Below are 21558 nucleotides of genomic sequence, written 5' to 3'. Positions count from 1 at the left end.
AGTTGCAGGAACACAAGCCTACTTGTTATCCTTATCTCTCAGGCTTATCAACTATTCCTGTGGTAGGTGCAGGGACACCAGGGAGGCTACAGGTAGGTAGCCGTGTTGGTCTGCTGTAGTTGAAACAAAACAAAACAAATATAATAAAATAATAATAAATAATAATAAATCCTTCAAGTAGCACCTTAGAGACCAACTAAGTTAGTTATTGGTATGAGTTTTCGTGTGCATGCACCCTCCTTTTCAGCCCTATTTCAGCACTTGGCTGTGACACAGAAGAGGGCAAATACCTGTTCGCAGCTGCCCCAGAGAGCAGAGTTAAGGGTAGATTTCAGAGGAACATTAGGAAGAAACTTCTTGATAGCCAGAGCAGTTTGACATGGAGGGCACTTGCCAGGGGTGGGCACTCTCCCTTGCTCGAGGTCCTTCAGGCAGAAGCTAGGCACTCATTTGATAGAGGATATTCTGAATTGAGAAGTTTGGAATAAAGGTCTTTCAAGGCTGGGCCAACACTCCTATTGATTCTGCATCGAGTGTGGTTTCCACTGCTGATTTGGGAAGCAGTGTACACATGATGCTAGCCACAAGCCACTTCTATCCTGTCATTTGTTAGGAAATGCTGCATTTTGATGCATTTCCCCCAAAACTTGCTTCAATTCAAACTGAGAAAAAGAATGAGCAAGCTGTGTTTCAAGCTGGTAATGTGTACACAGCCCAACTATATGAGTCTATGAACCAGAGAGACTCATTCTCTGAATTCTAGAAGATTCACCCGTTTCCCCAAACAGCCATCTCTTGCAACAGATCCCACACTAATGTTGCTCCCATGATGTAACCATCACTGTAGCTCTTCTGCTCCCCAAAGTGTTGTCACTTACTCTGCCTGTTTCTCTGGAGCTGGCAGCCATTATTATTATTATTATTATTATTATTATTATTATTATTATTATTATTATTATATTGTTTGATTTGGTGGTGTGCTTTATGTTTTATTGATTGTTTATGACTACTTTTGTTATGTTGAAAGCCACCTTGAGCACGGTTTTAATTATCGGAAAGCAGCATACAAATAAAATTATGTACGGTATGTATGTATTCTTATATATTTTATTTATACCCCTTTCCTTGATGGGAATTTCCAAGGTGGTTTGGAAATCATTCTTGTAGGATCTAATTCTACTTCCAGAATTTAGGATTCACTGATTCTTTTGATCCTGTGCTCTCCAGAGTTTAATGCTTCACTGCAGCAGCTGTTTACAGTGCAGCACATATAATACAGTGTGGAACATATAATCATAGAGTTGTAGAGTTGGAAGGGATCCTGAGGGTCATCTAGTCCAACCCTCTGCAGTGTGAGCTTAAATATGTTTACATGGAAACTTGCTGAGTTCAGAGGTACTTACATCTTGATAAGGACTGAAGCTTTGGTTACACAATAGCAGGGAAACAATTGAGACACTTCTTAAGGGGCATAATGGGATGTTCTGGGAAGAGATGAGGTTGTGTAGATTTAGAAAAATAGAAAAATAATAATAATGAGGTTTGCAACCTGCCACTTATTACTTGCATCTTAGAAATCTGCTTTAAACTGCCTGAGCACAAAATGTAATTTTCCATGAGGACCTCTTAACTACACAAAGTCATGACAACTTGGTTCCCGGTCTATTGGAGTTTCCTTTTCATCTTCACGTGCTTGACAAATTATCACAGCAGGGAGGGTGACAGTGTTGTAATACCAGTAGTGGGATTGTAGTCTTTGCTAATGTAAACACATCACTTATGCCTTTGCAATGAGAACCACAGACTCAGCTGTTTGTGATATAGCACTTTTTAAGCTCAGACCATGAGTTTGCAAATTCTGAAGTTTTGAGGAGAAGCACAGAAATAAGGAAGATCACAAGAAAGATCACAAGACAGCCCAGAGAACGTTTCTAAAAATTGGTGGAGGAGTATGAGGAAGAAAAACCTAGTACAGTGGTACCTCAGGTTACAGACACTTCAGGTTACAGATGCTTCAGGTTACAGACTCCACTAACCCAGAAATAGTACCTCGGGTTAAGAACTTTGCTTCAGGATGAGAACAGAAATCGTGCAGTGATGGCGTGGCGGCAGCAGGAGGCCCCATTAGCTAAAGTGGTACCTCAGGTTAAGAACAGTTTCATGTTAAGAACGGACCTCCAGGACGAATTAAGTTCTTAACCTGAGGTACCACTGCACAATGAGCTTGCTAGCTATACAAACCCAATGAAATACTTGCTAAGCTCTAGCTCTTTCACTACCAAGGATCAGGGCTGTATATAGTCTATGATGCTGCTATTCCACGGGTAGAACAAGCACAGACATTGTCATGGAGTCCCAAATTCAGTAACCTGAGGGTGCTTCTAGATGAAAGGTTCCTGGCGTAAGAGACTCTTAGCTTTCAAGCTTTTATGCACCTTCAGAAATAGTTTTGAAAGTGACTGGTCAAAGCCTGAAGATGTTTGAGTAAACTGAGGCTATGTACACATTAGCAGATTAAAATTCAGCAAGGTCATTTCTCTCTTGTATGTTGGACACATCAGAGAGGGGGTGGAGACGCCTTCACCAATGTGCATTATGTTGGTGCAAGAGAAATCTATATCTATCTATCTGCCTATCTGTTATCTGTCTGTTAATGAATTCCTGGATACCAGGATCCAGGTTGGGGGGGAAATACTCTTTGCTGAGAGAACCCCCACAGAGATTTAAAATAACAAAATATACGGCAAAGTAAAGCATGAAAATATAGGCTGTTTAGACCTTTAAAATATGCCCATGTGAGTTCCAAAACTTCCCTCTTTCTGCAGAATAGGAAAAGGCCACACATTTGGTAAGTTGAACAATACAGTGTGCAAAAGTATATGTAGGTCTGCAGACGTCAGCTTTCTTTTGTACAGTACTTGGATTACCTTGGCATTGTTGTTTTCAGAACAAAGTACAAAGCTCAAAAGCTTGCAACCTGCCAACTGTATCACATTGAAAGATAATTATCTCTACAGGGTTTGATGTGCTCAGTGGTGCAGTTAGCTAATTTCAGACTCTGGACTTAATGGTCTTATCCCACCCACTTTCCTTTAGGTGCTAGTATTACTTCATTTCAAAATCTGATAAGCCAGCCCTGCTGATCTGCCCTCTTGGTCATTCTGCTGAATGAAGCCCTAGACATCTGCCCCAAAGTCCTGCCCTGCTGGAGCCAACTAGGACGTACTCCTCTTTCCGTTTCGAATCTTATCCACAAACACTTCATAATTTCCTTCAGCCTGATCAATATCCCATGCCTTACAGTTCTTTATTCCCTGGAACTGTTGCAGTAGCCATGGCCTGTGGCAAGCACTCCCATCGTAAACAGGTGCAATGCTGCTAAACAAAGGCACTTTGTGCAGCCAGGATGCAGGGCTCCTACTGTGAGCTGTCCCTGCTGCTGCATCGCGTGAAGTCTCAGTGGCCTTGCTGTGTGCCACTTTGACAATGGTGAAGCCTGGAACGCTGCTGTCATTGTGTTTGTGGGCTGGGAAATGAGATGCAGGAGTTACATCCTCCGCTCCCAGGTGGGAGGACATGTGCAGATGGGATGGATGCTTTATGGGAAGGGAGTTTGATGAACAGTTCTTTCCAGCTCAGCCTTCCCTTTGAATCCTTTTTAAAGCATGTTAATCAGCCTTCATAGAATAGCATAATCAAATCCCCATTTGCTCCCACCAATCTGTGTCTGCAGCTCTTTGACGTGAGCCTGTGTTTCAGCATCTCTTAAAGCAAAAAAATAAAAAAAGTGTTCACAGGCCAGTGCTTCATGAATACAACTGCTGTGCTGCCCTTCAACTTGGACAACACTGCTTTTTCCAAGACCCGGTGCCAACTGACAACCCCCAAAGAGTGAGATTTGCCAATTCTGGCAAAGGTGGGAAATCAATGGGCACCGAAGGGAGCAAGTTCACACTCTTGCATTACTCGCTGGGCACTACTGTAGATTCCTAATTATTATTATTATCAGACCTGGTGCTGCCTGAAAGATTCATAGCAGCTGATGTGTAATGAATAGACACAGCTCTTTGCGAGTCCAGTTTGCAAGAGTTCCAGCAGGGCAAGGGAACTGGTGACTTAGGCAAAGTACACACACACACACACACACACACACACACACACACACACACACATGCTCAAAGAAAGAGGAAAGGTTCTGGGATTCTTGGTCAGACCTGGTGGGGCAGGCATAGGCAAACTCAGCCTTCCAGCTGTTTTGGGACTACAACTCACATCATCCCTAGCTAACAGGACCAGTGGTCAGGGATGATGGGAATTGTAATCCCAAAGCATCTGGAGGGCCAAGTTTGCCTATGCCTGTGGTGGGGCCTGGGAAAGCACCCTCTGAAATGTACTAGGCTTTAGCAGTCTTCTGACTTTGTGTCTCACTAGCGCTCACTGCAGCTCACTCTTCTCTTGCTTTTTCCTCTTCAAATAAGGCTAGGCCTTGCTGTACATGATTGACTCCCCCAGTGCAAGAGGCTGCTATATCTTCCAGCTTGAGCCTGGCTTTGTCAGGATCTTTAGTGAGCCCACTTGTTTCTTCAGATAGTTTAGGTAACTGAACAATTTGGAGGTAGTCGCCCCCATGTTTTTCCTCTTCCCCTGGCAGATGGCTTCACTTGCTAATGCTTCCTCCTTCCTTTGGCTGGAAACTTTCCCAAAGGGATTATTGAGCAGCCTGCAGGAACCGACACATGGTGCCCATCTCTGTTGTGCTCTCTTCCTGCCAATCCCACCTCTTCATTCAGTCGGTTGGCCTTTGCTTGGGAGGCTGTTCTTCTCTGCCAGGCTGCATATGGCTCTGTCCTCCCCTCTCAGCTGGTGGGCACCGCTTCCTGCGCTTAGCATTTTCAGATGCACAACGGAGGGCAGGAACAATCTGGCTTAGCCTAACCACTGGCTGATGCTCGATTTGTTGTTGATTGAGAAGGACTAGCACCAAAAATCTACAGGTTGCCCTATAAGGTGGGCGGGGTGGTGGGAACCTTTCTGAAATGTGTGCTTGTTGGCTGTCTTATCTGGGCCAACTGAACTGATCTCTGTTGCTTGTCATAATATTATCCGGCTTTGTGTGCAAGAAAGTGTAACAAGTCAACTGCTGCCCAGAATTTCCCAGGTTCCTTGCAAATTGCACAGGCTTGACAGTACAGTATACATTTCGGATCGGCAGTACATTCTGTGGCCAGGGAAGAATGGATGGACTAGAATGGGAGGTCTGTTCTTCTCAGGAAGCATCGCTATCCATGATGAACACACCCAGAGAACTGGGAACTGGAGAATTCTTAACAGGATTTCTCTTGCCTTCCAGCAGATTCTAGCAGGGACCTTGGCTTTTGTCACAGAGCAAAACTGATGCAGCTTAGGATCTTCAAAAGTTTAGCAGTGATTATGGTGGGGATGTGAAATTTATGTGTTCATTTGCTTTTTAGTGCCTACCTGGCCTTCGAAAGACAACAAAAGCAGCTTATGGAGGAACAGCAGCAAAATAACAGTTAAAAGATTCAAAAGCAGGCATTGTGAGAAATTCTAAATGTGTCAGAAGGGTTTGTAGATGACAGAAGCATTCTATTCTGATAACCATAGCAGCTTGGGTTCAATCATGCGCTTCCTGGGTTCACCGCCCACCATTCACAATCTCTACATGGCCTCAATCAATGTTCTGACAAGCCATGCATCCCCCACAACTCACCTTTCCATTCTGGAACCGTGCACCATCTTCTGGCAGAAACCTGCACCTGCAGTTCCAAATCTTTTCATTGCCACTGAATGATGCTGAGAAAACCCATGGGAGGAGGCTTAAACATTCCAAAGTGATACACACATTCTGAAGTAGTACATACGTTCTAATTTGTTGTTAAAGGGAAACTCTTGTGTTATGGTATATGCAATGCATAGTAATACATTTAAAAACCTACAGATCTTAAGCCAGTGAGAATGTACACTCTCAGAGTCTGTTATATCATAATAAAGCATGGTTTAAAATGCTACAAAGGCATGCGAATAAGGCAGCATTTTCTACATTGCATGTTCAATGCTGTAGGACACAGTTAAATATATTAAGAGCCCCTGGAAAAGGCACCTTTCCCCTACCACTGTGCAGCAAAGACCGAGCAGTTAAGCTCCCACATGGGATGGCTCAGCTGGTAGACCATGAGACTCTTAATCTCAGGGTCATGGGTTCAAGTTCCATGATGGGCAAAATATCCCTGCATTGCAGGGGGTTAGACCAGATGACCCTCAGGTTCCCTTATAACTCTACAATTCTATGATTTCTGTGCGTCATGTGGATTGTTTGGAACTGGCACAGGCTGAATGCCATTCTCCTGTTTATTGATGGAAGGTGATGTGTTCAAGACGTAGCATGCATGATCTCTTAAATGTGCAGATGTGTAGCAAGAAATTTCCCAAGTATCCTTAAAGCTCCTTAAAACTGATACCACCTGGCAGCCCAAGGGCCAGCAAGTGTACTCTGCAGAGCAGAAAGTCTCAAACTGTGTCAGAGGCGATTTTAGGGTAGCATGACCGGTACACTTGCTCTGGGCACCGCCCTGCAGGAGGGGTGTCAAAACAATGCTGCAGAATAGAGCGTGAGAGGTGGGGGGGATGGGGACACGCACTGAATTTTAGAGCCTAAAATCTGCCTCTGATTGTGTTCTATGGACAACTTGTGGCTCATGAGCTCCATTCAGGAAAAGCTGTGGAACAGTCAAGAACAGCTGCACTTTTTACAGTATTTTTTCTTCTGGTGACAGTGATCATAGTGCGTTGCTCAACAAAACAGGCGGATCCATCTCTTTACAAAGGCAAGACTGTAGTTATTAAAACGTAAATTATGTATGTGCTTTAATTTGTAGAACAACAGAAGTTTATTAAGTAGTCCTCTGAGACCCACAGCAATTTTCAAGTGGTCCTCAGGGGAGAATGTTTGAGAACTGTTGCTGTACATCAACGGGAAACACCCTTCTTAGTGCGACTGTTTCTGTAGATACTGTTGGAGCCAGTCTCCTTTTGGTGCTGCTTCTGCCGCTGCCACTGTAAGCTATGGCTCTTTCAACATCACAGCCTAGTGCACTCCTTAAAATGCTTCGCATTAAGCATTTAAATAAGCTAGCAGCACCATTATTTAAAGCACCCTAAGGCACAATGTAAATACCGCCTTGGGATTTCTGCGTGCTCCGGGTTCAAAATATCTCTAAAAGAAATCAGTTACAACCATTCCACTGATTTTGTTAAAGCTGGATCACACCTATTAGGTTTTGTGGCGTTCATATGAACATACATGCCCTCCATAGTCAAGGTATGCCACATTCATTCCTGAGTAAATTCCCACAGATCTCATGATTTTTTTACCCACTCTTCAAATGCAAGACTTTTTCAGATGATATTAAATCCCATACATGTTTGTGGTGTGCGTGCACTATAGTTGCATTAGCATGGACCCAGCACCAACAGCATGACATACTGGTCTCTTGGAAAGGGATGGGATGCAATTAAGAACATAATAAAAGAAAGGAAGCCTTGCTGGATTAGACAAAAGTCCATCTTGTCTAGTATCCTGTTTCCATCTGTAGCCAGCCAAATACCTTCAGGAAGCCCACAAACAAAGCATTAGCAGATCCCTCCTGTCATTTGTTCTGCCATTTGGCATTCTAAGGTATATTGCCTCTCAGGCTGGAGGCTCCACTCAGCTATCATGCAAATAGACATTGGTTGACCTGTCCTCCATGAATTTGTCTAATGCCCTTTTGGAACTATCTAAGGCAAGCCATGTCCAGTGGAAGTGAATTTCGTAAGTTAATTATGTGCTGTCTGGGGACGGACGGACTTCTTTGTTTGTCTTGAATATACTGCCAGCCAGTTTCACAGAGTTACCTTGAACACTAGTGTTTGGCTGCAGTGGCATTGTCTTGATTGATGAAATAAGCACACGCTTGTTCAACAACAACAACAATCTGGAGAGAAATGTAGTCCAGTGCTGGAAGGAGGAACACACAGTTCATTTTATCTAATCTTTCTATCTATCTGTCTACCTATTTATTTATTTAAAAGACTCACAAAACGAGAGACTGTTGCAACAGATGAGAAAGTAAATTTGCTGATGTTTATCACTAAGTTCGTTAAATAATAAGTTTTCCTGCGCTGTACATAGTGTAGAGAGACACTTAGCCTCTAAATTGTCTTCTTTTAAAGTAAATCTCCCATCCTGACATTCATACATCCACATTCCACGCAGCACCTGCAATGGCAGCGGTTACACTAGCTGTGTAGAAAACCACACTTTCCTAACAGTTACTTAGGTCAAGTATGTACAACAGCTGTTTCCCAGAAAATAAAGGGGTTTAAACCCAACAGGTGAATCTTTGCTAAAAGTGTGCAGTGCAAATATATACAGTTTAAAGTAAGCCCCGTCATATTCAATATTCTCAGGTATGTGCACACAGGATCACAGTCTTAATCTGATTCGTTGTTTCTTTTCCCCAAAGACCTGTCCTTCTGTAATGGAGTGTGTGGACTAGGAATTTCTAAAATAATTGCAATCATTCTTACCATACTACAGTCACTAGAATTGCTCAGACAATGCCATGGCTGTAAAAGTGCTCTAAAACTAATATATTCATTTCGTAGATAAGCGTGGATTTACTTGGAAGTAAGTCCCACTGAATTCACTAATAGTTGCTGCTGCTCCCAATGAAGTGTGCATCCTATCACAGTCCTACAACATCTTTCAATGTGCTGCTGTGAATTGCTCTGAAAACTACGGCCTGAGATATAAATGCAATAAATTGCCAATATCATTAATGACATAGGTGTGGACATCTTATTGTGATATTCCTTAGTGCATATAATGCTATGTATGTAATATGCAGCTTTGTTTATTAACAATTCTTGTAATAAAGATAGGCGTGCTCAAGCTGTACAGTATTTCATTCTTTCCCTTTAACAATGTTCCCTGTAGTGTTGGAAAACCAGAAAAGGGTTATTATTTTTCTGTCATTGATCCTTTCAAACCTTAAAAAGAATTAACTTTAAAAAATAAAATGGTAACATATATAAGGTCATGATGACAATTATTTGTAAGAAAATTCATTAGCATTCTGTTCGCAGTTTTAAAATGGGAGATTCCTTTGTTTATCAGTGTTTTGTGGTCTGAATGTGAAAACAAAGGTCTTTCTGTTCCCCATTGGTGCTGGAAAGCCATCAGGACAGTAGAATCATACTCTTTGTCACTCATCAGATGATATAATATGGGTCATTCTTACCACCACTACTTCCTACTCACTTCTTGAGCCTTTCTCTCCTACTTTCTGTTCTTGATACAGTGGTACCTCGGGTTACAGACGCTTCAGGTTACAGACTCTGCTAACCCAGAAATAGTACCTTGGGTTAAGAACTTTGCTTCAGGATGAGAACAGAAATCGTGCGGCGGCGGCAGTGGGAGGCCCCATTAGCTAAAGTGGTAACTTAGGTTAAGAACAGTTTCAGGCTAAGAACGGACCTCCGGAACGAATTAAGTTCTTAACCCAAGGTACCACTGTACTTTCAATTCCTCATGGAGTTTTAGCTAAGTCACATGAACTCTGTAAACTGTAAACTTTGCTATGAAATCTTAGGAAATTCTGGAGGAGGCCATAGAACAGTAGAGGGTTAGTTTAAATTATGTCTGTTATATTTGTTTTGCAAGATAGTGCTGGGAAATGTAGCTTAGGGGTTTTTTTTTTGTTCATTCCTTTCAGTTTCACAGCCTTTTCAAAGTTTCAAAGCTTCACACAATCAAAATACAGCAATAATCAATAAAGCACAGTCCACATCCTAAACCATTTAGATATTTAAAGGCCAAAACTAGCACTTTCAAACAGATCTGGAAACAAGTTGGGGAGTCAACGAACTTGACACAATTCAGATGTAACATGAAGATCAAAAATGTGGTCCCATTAGCATCCTACCTGTTGCATTATTGTGCCAGCTGAGGTTTCTGACCCTTTTTCAGCAGGGAAGTAATGAAGCCATGTGTTATTGTGGCAAGATCTGCCTTCACCAGAAAATAATACTTTTGTTTTATTACAAATTGCAGGTGTGCCCTTTTCTGATTTAGATCAAGCCTGAGGCAGGGCAAAGCTTAGTTTTAGTTTTGTTTATTATATTTAAGTATCATTTCACAACATTCAAAAGGTGTCCTAAATCAATTTATGGTAGAATAAAAATATAAATATAATTATAAAACAAGAAATGTAATAAAAAATTAACAATAGAAATACTAAAAGTGTTCATCTAAAGATAAAGAAAACTTTATTTTCATACCACAGTCCCATTCTGTACTGGTTACTTATTGGGGCATGGGGGAATCAGCCAGCAAGGACTGGAGATGTGAATAACATAATATCTAATTTCACTCTTGGATCAGCCATTTAGCTCCTTCACTTTTTTTCTGTCTTATACAACACTCCCTTCATATCTTTGAAGGAATTAAAAAGTTCTGTTGGGCTCTTTTTGTTTAAATTTATGTCTCTTATTGATGTAGGTGGTGGTAGGGAGATTGCTAAAATTGAAAGTCTGCCATTTTTGGTGGCAGGCAGGGAGAAGCCGATTTGTATGCAAACTTAGACTTTGCATTTGGCCATCTTCTACAAGTCTGTGAGAGCCAGTGCAGAGCACTAAATTTGGATCAGGGTACAAGTTCCTTTTCCACCACGAACATTGACCTTTGGCAAGTGTCACACCTCTCAATCTCAGTTTCTTTCTTTATAACATAGAAATAACAAGAGACCTGCCTTCCGGGGCTGCTGTAACAGCAAAGACAGTAACCTGGGCCCCATCTGCACTATGCATTTATGGCAGTAACCCACCACTTTAAACCGTCACCGCTTCCCACAAAGGCTCCTGGAACTATAGTCTGTTAAGGGTACTGAGATTTGTTAGGAGACCCCCATGCCCCCACATAGAGCTACGATTTCCAGTGTTCCCTTGGAAGAGGCACTGATTGTTCAACCACTTTGAGGACTGTAGCTCTCAGAGGGGAATAAGACTCTCCTAACCGCTCTAGGCACCTTTGACAAATTACAGCCTCCAGAATTATTGGGTTGTGGTGGCTAGGAAGCCATGATTGTTTAAAGTGGTACAATACTGCTTTAAATGTTTAGTGCAGACGAGTCCATAGAAAGCATATTTAAAGTGCTAGGTAAAAGTCAGAGTGAGGTGACAGATGATTTTGGACATCACAGAGGACAAGCAACTTGTTAATTATAGTAAGAGTGTATTTTTTCTGCTGGGAAACAGCGCTTGTGGGATTTCCTGATTCAGGTGCCAAAATAACTTGGCCAGCCTTGGTACTATGCAGGGCTTTTTTTCCCAACTGGAGCTCATCAGAGCTCAGCTCTGGCACCTCTCAGGTGGGCACCCCATTGCCATTCTCTCTTTTTAAATTTTTTTAACACATTCTTTTAAAAAAAAATTTTTACAAAGTAATAATCATAAATAAATAAGAATAAAGATGTGCACCCCACCACCGAGACCAATCCATTACAACTATCCAACCTCCCAAAATTTAAACACCTCTTGTGATGGTTTGACCCCTTTCTGTTTTAACAGTACAAATTCTACAAACACCCTCCATATCTCCTCAGAATCATTTCTCCTGCATATTCCCCGTCTTACCTGAATGGCACATGTTAATTTATCATTAATAGCTATATCCCACACCTCTTTATACCACTCTTCCGTTTTATATTCTGCTTGCCACTTCCACTTCCTGGCTATAATAATTTGCGCTGCTGTCAATAAATTTGTGAGCAAGTCCTTCATAGCTTGTGAACCTTCCACCCCATTGTAAATTGATAATAATGCTACCTCTGGACTTTTGGTCAGCTTTAACCCAGTCATTTCTGTTATCTCTTTAAACACCCTTTCCACTATTTTTTTTTAACATATTTACACCCCCACCACATGTGAACATAATTCCGTTTCCTGGCATCCCCTCCAACATAACACCGAATATTCCTTGTTTATTTGATTTAATCTGACTAGTGTTAAATACCATCTCCAAATTAATTTATAATAATTGCCATTCTAAGAGAACAAGGGAGAAGTTAATGGTAAGCTCCTGCACCACTTTTTCTAGAAAAATAGCACTGGTACTATGTTCCTTTACATAGGAGAGGGGCAGGGGTGGACTTTGGTAATCTTTCGTAATATGACACCCTGTGTGTGAGGAAAGGCCCATCTCTAAGGTGCAGCCAAGGCTAACAGGTCCAGGAGCTCAAACAAAAAGCTGTTCTTCAAAAACACATAAAAACTTTATTTAAAAAACAAGATTCATCGAAGAAAAAGGCTTCAAATGACAACACAAGTTAAAGCTACTCAGAAGCAAAGAAAGCAACAAGACTGTCTTGTCTGGTTATTAATTAGCTAGCACTCAAGGTGGTGCAAGTTGGGCAAGAGGTTCCTGAGCATAGAACAGAATTCAGTTGGGCAGCATGACCGGTAGTAGTGATCATTGCACGATGAGCGCTGTCTTACAATAGCCCAAACCCTGAGTTTAAGCAAAACTGACCTGAATCATACGACCTGATATGCCCAATCATAGGGCTTAATTGATAGAGCTTTACAGATAATGAGCACTCACCCTTCCCGTCATGGTTTTTGGATCACCCCACTCTCATTAGCCTTAACCTTGAAGGCCTAATAAGGGACACCTGTGCTCAGCTTCAGTACTCAGGAATCCCAGCAGTTTCTCAAAAAGACTAACAAATCAGGCCCAAAGATCTACCGGTATTTCCCCACACTGTGCGAGGCCAAACTTTGGCGTCCCCAAATGGATCTTCTCAGTTATGCATCTTCTCAATTTTGAGCCCCTTCGGCTTGGCACCCTGTACAGGGGATCTGCCCCACCCCAAATCTGGTGCTGAGAAGGGGTGCTGTCCCCCCAACCAGGCAGCCAAACGTCAAAGTGTTTAGTACGCCGACGCCCTTCATTGGTTAGCAGGGCAAGGGCCAGAAAGGGGAGCGAGCGTGCTTCTGGTTGTTCCCAAAGCGAGGGAAGAAATACCATGGCCTCTCTGTGGTGTGTAGCCAGAGTAGCTGACCTAACGCATTCAGATGGCCATTTCTCAACGGGGGAAAGGCTGTGAGGAGTTTCCTCCGCTGTCGTAAGGAGGCGCTTCTGCCCTGAGGGAGAATTCTCGCCACCCGAGAGAGACTTGTACGACGGGAACTTGTTGTCACTTGCCCAAGTCTGAGCAGAGAGGCTTCGGCGTCGAGGCTTCTCTCGCCTGAGAGAAGCAACGTGGGCTGGGAATCGGTGCGCGTGTATGCTTTGCACAGCGTGGTGCAGCGGCGGCGGCCGTCTCAGGCTGCCTGCTACCCTTTCAGGAAGCCCATAAAAAGAGGAACAGGGTGGAGAGAGAGTGCGCGAACAAAGCCAGTGTGCCCCGCGCTGCGGACCTGATGGCAAGGAGCTGCTGGCGAGGGTCTGCCCTGCCGGGAATGACTCCGCAGCCCGGCCGCGGGAAGAGGGGCGGCGAGGCCGTGCAGAGGAGGTCCGAGGTGGTCTGAGGAGGACCTGCCCGTCCCCGAAGGGCAGATGTGGTGGCACCGGTCGTGGGATGTCCCGCGGAGCCCCCCCGGGAAAAGCACCGCCGTCAGGTACTGCCGGCCGGCCAGGCTGGGACTCTGCTGATTTCCTCTCGCCGTCTGGGCTGACGCCCTGGTCTCTCGCACGGAGAGCTGTTGTTTACATCCTGCTATTGTGGAGGGAAAGGGCCTTTGCCATGGAATCCCTTCCTCCCCTTGGGGCCATTCGCCGCCTGCGTGGAGGAAGGGAGGCCTGTGTGGGGCAGGGGACAAGGCGGCCAGGCTGCTCCTCCTCCCGTGCTAATGGCTTTAACATATATCCGAGAGGCTGGTAGGATGCAGGGTGTCCTGAGAGGAGAGGAAATGGGGGTGGGGAAGCAAATGTGGTTCCAGGAATCCTGAATGTTTTCCCCTCAAGAAGTCATTGTTGTGATGGAGCTGCAAAGGGGGTATCCTCATTTCTTCCTAGATGCTGTTGTGGGGAGTAAGGAGGGTGTGTTTTGGGCTCTTCCCCCTGCCACTTTTTGTGGTTGGAACTGGAAGGTTTCCATCAATGACCTCTCTCCCCTCCCCAGGGATGCTCTCCAAACTTGCTCCCATCCAGGGCTCACGCTGTTGTCAGGCAGAACATTTTTACTGATGAAATGGTATTATTATTTCTGTGAACTGCTTTGAGGTATTAACAAGTGGCATGTAAATATTGTGTGACAGTTGCTTTGGATGGCAGAAGCTGAAGGGCGGGAAATGGACCAAGACGAGGGTGCCACACAATCTGATCTGCACCCTTGACACTAGCTGCTGCTCTCAGGCGCTGTAGAGGGTGCTACCCCATGGCCAGTATTGAAAGTAAGATTTAGCTGCCTGCCCTGTTGGCTTCTGTGCATGGAATGGGGGGGGGTGCACTTGCCTTTTGCCTCACGCAGCAAAATGTATTGAGCTGGCCTGGCTTGCTTCTATGCTAAGCTCCCAGTGAGCTGATATGTGAAAACTCAAGAAGAAAGGAAGGAGCTGGCTGTGAAGTTCATTTGCTTTGCAAAAAAGGAAAGAGGTGTGTGTGTGTTGTGTGGGTTTGAGGGAGTGATGATGTTGACAGCTGCTCCCATTTCCAGGGAACAGGTGTGGGTTTCCTAGGTGAAGTCACCATCTCCCTTGGTGAGCATAAATAGTCTGCATGTTGAGCGATACGGCAAAGTGGTACGTAGCTTTCCATTTCTAAAACCACAGAGTGGTAGGCCTTTGAATACCAGATCTAGGTGAGAGGGGAAAAGCAAAACAGACAGCAAGAAACTATTCAGAGCAAGAAGCAATGGGATGGAGGGAGAGGGGAATGTCTAGCCGCAAACATAATGTGTTGCTGTTCCCTCCATACATTCCACTCTACCACACTGTACTGCATCTTCCCTCACACACGTACCCTGTGACCCACTGAAGATGTCTGAATATATCCCCTTGAAAGCACTCATGCAGATGGAATCGTTTCTTAGTTGAATGCTCCCGAGAACATCTGAGTTGGTCTGGGCAAGCTGCAAGGATAACTCAAGTACGATTCATTATGCTCTGTCTCATGAAATGGCAAGGATTTTAAAAGCAGTGGCATGATGAAACACAGCAATGCAAAACCTGTGTCCCTGACTTCAGGAAACTCTTTATCTGTAGTCAGGCTGCACATTTTTATTAATAACTTGCCTTCTGGAAGTGCTAGAGACTTACTTAAAAATAATAATTATGAAAGGCACAGCCCCGGGGGCAATCATTCCAATTGCACCATGCATAATCTGGCTTTGGCTATGTAAATGGGTGGCATATAAATAATACAATTATTATTATAAGAACATTTGCTGCTTGAAAAGTCTTCGAGGGCAGCCTGAGTGGAAGTGGCTACCATATTTGGGGATATACATTTTTCCCCAATACTGTTCAGTGGTTAACTTGGGATTCCCACCCCTCTCCATCTTTCTTTTCCTGGCTTTTTGCTTGAAGCATCAAAACTCTTAATCCAAGTGGTGTCTTCATACTGATTGATGTTACACTTATCGGACCTCTGAGACAGCAGAGATTTATAACACTAGGTAAGAGATCTACTGGAGATTTGTAAACTTGGATAATAGTTCTGCACTTTGGTATGAGATTATTTTCCCCTTAGGAAGATTTGATGGGCTGGACCAGGTGACCTCCTTTTCTTGCCATGTTCTGTGTGCATAAGATGTCAAAACACATGCTAGGGTTGTGCCAACTTTTTTTTAAGGCTTTCAATGAAACTATACCATATAAAGATGCAGAAAAATAAATCTTAGTTCAAATATAACTCATGTAGTCCTTGCAAGAATCCAAACAACATTTTTTTTAAAAAAAAACACCACGAGTACATATTGAGCATATTCAGTTGAAGCAAAGCTGTATCAGCTGTGTCACAGTCAGGAACCAGAAATCCAGCCTCACAGTTTAAGAGATTACAAAGCAGGGGGTGTGGGCTTTGTGCAAGATAAAGGGCCTATTATGCTACAGCACTTTTAATCATAATAACAATAATAGATAATATGCTGCCCATCTGACTGGATTGTTCTAGCCACTGTGGCGACTTCCAGCAAAATAAAACATCAAACATTAAAAACTTCCCTATACAGGGCTGCCTCTTCTAAAAGTCATATACAGTGGCACCTCAGGTTAAGTACTTAATTCGTTCCGGAGGTCCGTTCTTAACCTGAAACTGTTCTTAACCTGAAGCACCACTTTAGCTAATGGGGCTTCCTGCTGCTGCCACGCCGCCGGACCCGATTTCTGTTCTTATCCTGAAGCAAAGTTCTTAACCTGAAGCACTATTTCTGGGTTAGCGGAGTGTGTAACCTGAAGCGTATGTAACCCGAGGTACCACTGTAGTTGTTTATCTGTTTGACATCTGATGGGAGGGCATTCCATCACTGAGAAGGTTGACAAGCCCCATCTGCCCCTAATAAAAGAAAATTAAACCACACTGAATAGAATGTGTCTTGCTTTGTTTAGCCATTGAACAAGTGAATTTTTTGTGTCAGCTTCTCTGATATAGCTAGGAACGAAACCTGCTGTATCAGGCTCCTGTTGTGACTCCCTCAAGATGTTTCCAAATGCAAGTCACAAGCATTCTTCCTGCCATGAGCAGGAAGTTAAGAAGCTAATGTTTTGTGGGCCACAATTTGTTATGTTGTGGGCAATTTGTTCTGTCCTGTTCCAATTTATAGTGAGACTGTGATCACAAGCCTTAGCTGGGATTTGTGCTGCTCACATACAGCCCTGCTGCCATGAAGAACTGCCATAATGTAAGGCAAAATAGATGCACACAAGTGTAACTCCAAAGAGAAAGATACCGGTAATTAAAATAGCGGAGAGTTTTGAAGAATATGGGAATGCAAATCTAATCATTTCCATGTTAGTGAAATTAAGTGATGTCAACAGAAATGAAGCCAAAACAGAACCACAGGAAAAAAAGAAGAGGTATCAGAATGACTGGTATATTTGGGGGGAGGCCCATAGCTCCATGCTAGAGCCTCTGCTTTGCATGCAGAAGGTCCTAGGTTCAATCCCAGCCTAGACTGGGCTGGGAGAGACTCCCTCCTGAAGCCCTGGAGAAATGCTACCAAGTCAATGTGGTTAATACTGTACTGAGCTAGATGGACTGATTGTCTCATTCAGTATAATGCAGCTTCCTGTGTTTTATGTACCCCAAGGATTGCAGAAGTACCGACCAACCAACCAACCAACCAACCAACCAACCAACCAACCAACTAACTGAAAATCCTTTTGAAAATACAACAATTAATGGGGCACACCTTTAAAGAACAGCCCTATGGTGACTGAGCATTCTTGGTATCCATGGAATGCTGAGCGTCAGTCAGAAAACAAAAAACGTGGTGGTGCAGAGTGAAATAGAATGCAACACAGCATTCTGGAGGAGAGCATTACTTGATGGCTGGCAGGAACTCTGCTAGGAAGTTACCAGTACACTTAATTTTTGTTGTTGCAGGTCCTATTTGTCTAATCTAATCTGGAAATTCCAGGGAGTAATCCCAGAGAAGCAGGACATTGAAGCCTCTAGGAGGAAGTTGCGCCCTGGCTCATTCATAATGTTCCAAATTGCACTCACATAAGGCTGAAGGCTAGGCTCCAGGAATTACAGAGGGCAGCTTAGGCTAAAGGCAGCAGTGGGGAAATACACAAAATGTGAAAATTTGCTTGGAGACACTTGATGTCTTTAGTTTTCACCAATGGAGGCACAAACCAAACAAGCCAAGTCCTGGCTCATGGGGGAGACCTCAAATTGCTTTGCAGGGATACAGTGGTACCTCGGGTTACATATGCTTCAGGTTACATACGCTTCAGGTTACAGACTCCGCTAACCCAGAAATAGCGCTTCAGGTTAAGAACTTTGCTTCAGGATAAGAACAGAAATCGTGCTCCGACGGCGCGGCAGCAGCAGGAGGCCCCATTAGCTAAAGTGGTGCTTCAGGTTAAGAACAGTTTCAGGTTAAGAACAGACCTCCGGAACGAATTAAGTACTTAACCCGAGGTACCACTGTATTTCCATAGGTAACTGATAGCAAGTGCCTTTGCAATGTAGGTGATCACCAGCGCCAAAAGTTATTGTCATGCCATAGGAATCAATTTTTAGGGGCAGTGGGGCCTTCAGCCCCCACAATAAAATATTTGAGGGGGCTGGACACAAAGTTGATGTGTGTTTCCCTTCAAATAGTGTGTGTATGTGGGGCACTATATTTTATTCAAGTTGGCACCTCTGATTCATGCTTAGCTTTGTGTTTTTGGTCCAAACCGAATTAAACTTTTTGTTTGAATACATATTTTCTCTCTAGCTTCCATTCCCTATAAAGTATTGCAATCTGTTTGCTCTGTTCAGGCACGTGGCCTGAGACTGCAAATGAGGCTCCCATTAGCAGCGGCAGAACGGTGAGAACACCCTGCTAGGTCCGACGAATCCAGATGCTTAGAGCAAAAGCACTTCTTCGTCACTCCGTGGCGCTGCCACCAACCCGCCAGCCCTGGGCCACAGTCCTAGGCCAGTATCCCAGATGGAATTCCCTCGCTGGCCTGCGGATCCCCCATGGATGCAAGTAACTCCTACAGTTGCACAGGCCACGCTGCCCCCAGATCTGTCCCCTAGTCTTCCTTGAGGAGAGAGTGTGTATCTGAAGAAGTGTGCATGCACACGAAAGCTCATACCAAGAACTAACTTAGTTGGTCTTTAAGGTGCTACTGGAAGGAATTTTTTTATTTTGAGGAGAGAGGTGTCCGTGTGTCAGTTCTATTTCTCCCGCCGGGTGCATGGAAGGGAGGGCGCTCCTCCAGGCCTTCCCTGCGCGGCCGCTGTTATTCCGTCCCGCCCCTCGCTCTGCCGCCGGCTGCTGCGCATGCAGTGCGCACGTGGGAACGGCAGGTGGAGCTGGCTGCCTGCGTTTGCCTGGGTGTGCGGGCTGCGAGGAGGCAGCTTCCCGGGCAGCTATCTGGGGTCCTCGGGCGCTTACCTTGCTTGCTGCTGATACTTCCTGCAGCGCTCCAGTTTCCCGACGAGGCGCGCCGGGGATCGCAGCCGAGGGTTGAGCTGGGCATGCAGCGCCCACCGCGGGGACGCGCGAAGCTGTGGCGCGCCAGTTGACTGCTGCTGCTGTTCTTGGGGAGCTGCCCCGCAGATTCGCCCTCGGACGAGGCAGCCTGGCGCCGCTTTCCGCCTCTCGCCCGCCTTGGCAGCGGATTCATGGACTCGGGCGAGAGGCAGCCTCCGCCTCCGCTTCCTTGTGAGCCCGATCGCCGCCGTCTTGTCCCGCGGGAATGACTGGCGTCCTGCCGGGCAGGTGAGCGAGCAGCGCAGCCGGCAGGCTCATGGAGCCGCAGGAGGGCACCGAGAGGGACTTGGGCGGCGGCGGCGCTGCCGGTGGTGGTGGTGGTGCCGCGGCGGCGGCCGCCGCCTGCTCCAGCTCGCCGTCCTCCGCTAGCTCGGAGAGCTCCATGTGTCCGGAGCCGGAGAAGGTCCCCGCGCGGAGGCACAGCAAGAAGAGGTTTACGGGGCTTAAGATCTTCGGCCGCAGGTGAGCGGGTGGGCGAGCTCTCCAAAAAATGGGGCGCAGATCCTCGTTCTTGGGTGACGCCGGGGTGTCCCGATTCCCACCTGGGGCGCGTCATGGAGATCGCCTGACGCGACCTCTTCAGTCCGGTTACCTGCCCCGCCGTATTCGGGAGCCAGAGTGGAATCATGGAACGTGTGGAGGTGATTCCCCTCTTCTCTGCCCGCTCCCCGTTTTCTCAGCGTCAGTGTACATGAGACTAGCAGCCCGGGATTCCAGCCTGCAGCGTTGGGGTTTTGGAACGCGCGGTATCAAGAGCTGGTGGGTGCTGCGAATTAATAGGAAGGAAGGTAGAGCGTCTTGGTTACTTGTAGGTGCGGGAGGATGCACTCAAGGGTTGTCCCTGCCTATTCCTTGTCTTGGGGAGCATCTAAAGCATTGACCGGCATTGCAAACTGTAAACATCAAGTGCAGCTCTTGTTCTTGCCCCTCAAAAACTATTTTTTCTTTCTCACTGGTTAATTCTTGAGCACATTCATTCAACAAATGAAAGTGTTGTTATATCTGTTTGTAGAGAGTGTGTGTGCTTCCCCACCCCACCCCGTTTTTGTGGGAAAAGTTAATAGCTCCCCACCCACCCCATGCCTCCACCAAGTGCTTCACAAAATGTCCCTCGGCGTCATTGCCTGTTGACAAGCTTTTGAAACTAGTTGAGGTTACAAAAACAAAGGCTATAGCCTTCTGCCTCATTGTGACACTGAGCTTGCTATTCCCTCATGGCACCTAAATCTTGGAAGGAACTGGGCTGTTGGTATTTGTCTGGGAGACAGAAAAGGAGGAGGCGGTATCAGGGAAGAAGAAACATCCTTGCCAGGCACACTACTGTAGTTGTATGGTTCTTAGGGTTGTCCTTTCCAATGTGCTGTTTGCCCTCAGGCATAACTGGAAATACTGATCTCATATTCAAACACAACTTTTACGTTTATATTCTGCCTTTCCTCCAAGGAGCTGAAGGTGAAATACATGGTTCTCTTCTTGGCCATTTTATGTTCACAACAACCCTGTGAGGTAGGTTAGGGGGAGAGAGAGCGCTATTAGCCCAAGCACCCCAGTAAACTTCATGGCAGAGTGGGGATTTTAACACTGGTATCTGAGGTCCTAATCTGGCATTCTAACCACTATACCATAGGGACTCTCTTTGTAATCTCTGTGTTGCTTTTTGGACAGCAGTGGAAGATTTCAGGTTTGGAGATTTCCAGAGTCTGTTAGCTGGAAAAGTCACACAGTATAGGAATGTGAACCCACCAAAAACTCTTTCTTTAGTGTACAGCATGGTTTCCTACCTTTTTTGTCTCACAGATCACTTGAAAATTGCTGAGGTTCTTGGGGAACTGCTTAATTATTTTTCTGCCTATTGTAGCAAGTGTGGTGCAATGTGCTGGATGCTGAGTGATTAGGAAATAAAAGAAGTGATATAAATACAATTTAAAAACCAGAATTAACATTTATTACGATGGCTGTGCCATCTTTCATCTTCAACCACAAATCCACAGACACACCATGACCACAGTTCAGGAATCCCTTGGTGTGTAGTTCTTGTGTGCGCTGACAAGTGACCTGACACCAATGACCCCCATGACTGGAAGATTTGTGATGGCTAACATAATCTAGGCTACAAGAGTGCCACAAGTAGAAAGGAAGAGCTAAAAGTGAACTGCAGAGCAGATAACTCAAGCAGGTGAGCTCAGCCACGGGCTGATAGAAATACACATACATGCACACACACACCATCACTGTGCATGGGATTTTTACAAAGTATAGGCAATATATTATTGAGGAGTTATTTAGAAGACTTTATAGAAAGCTGAGACTGAGACTAGTCCTTAAGACAACCGGGGAATCC

General features: G+C 44.9%; 1 protein-coding gene across 7 annotated transcripts in view; it reads left to right on the top strand.

Annotated features, from left to right (window-relative positions):
• DGKZ (diacylglycerol kinase zeta) overlaps positions 1-21558 on the top strand; it is a 146759-nt gene that overhangs the window by 9483 nt on the left and 115718 nt on the right. For 2 of the 7 annotated variants that reach the window (XM_081163765.1, XM_081163764.1), the window contains exon 1: positions 19452-19679. The exons of 2 other annotated variants lie outside the window; for them this stretch is intronic. In XM_081163765.1, coding sequence (XP_081019891.1) covers positions 19474-19679 — 206 coding nt within the window. In that variant the 5' untranslated portion in view covers positions 19452-19473. 3 more of the 7 variants (XM_081163767.1, XM_081163769.1, XM_081163766.1) reach the window with 3 other exon arrangements.

The sequence above is a fragment of the Podarcis bocagei genome (assembly GCF_964188305.1).
Source record: "Podarcis bocagei genome assembly, chromosome: 1".
Taxonomy (NCBI): domain Eukaryota; kingdom Metazoa; phylum Chordata; class Lepidosauria; order Squamata; family Lacertidae; genus Podarcis; species Podarcis bocagei.
This window is presented reverse-complemented; position numbering and strand designations above follow the sequence as displayed.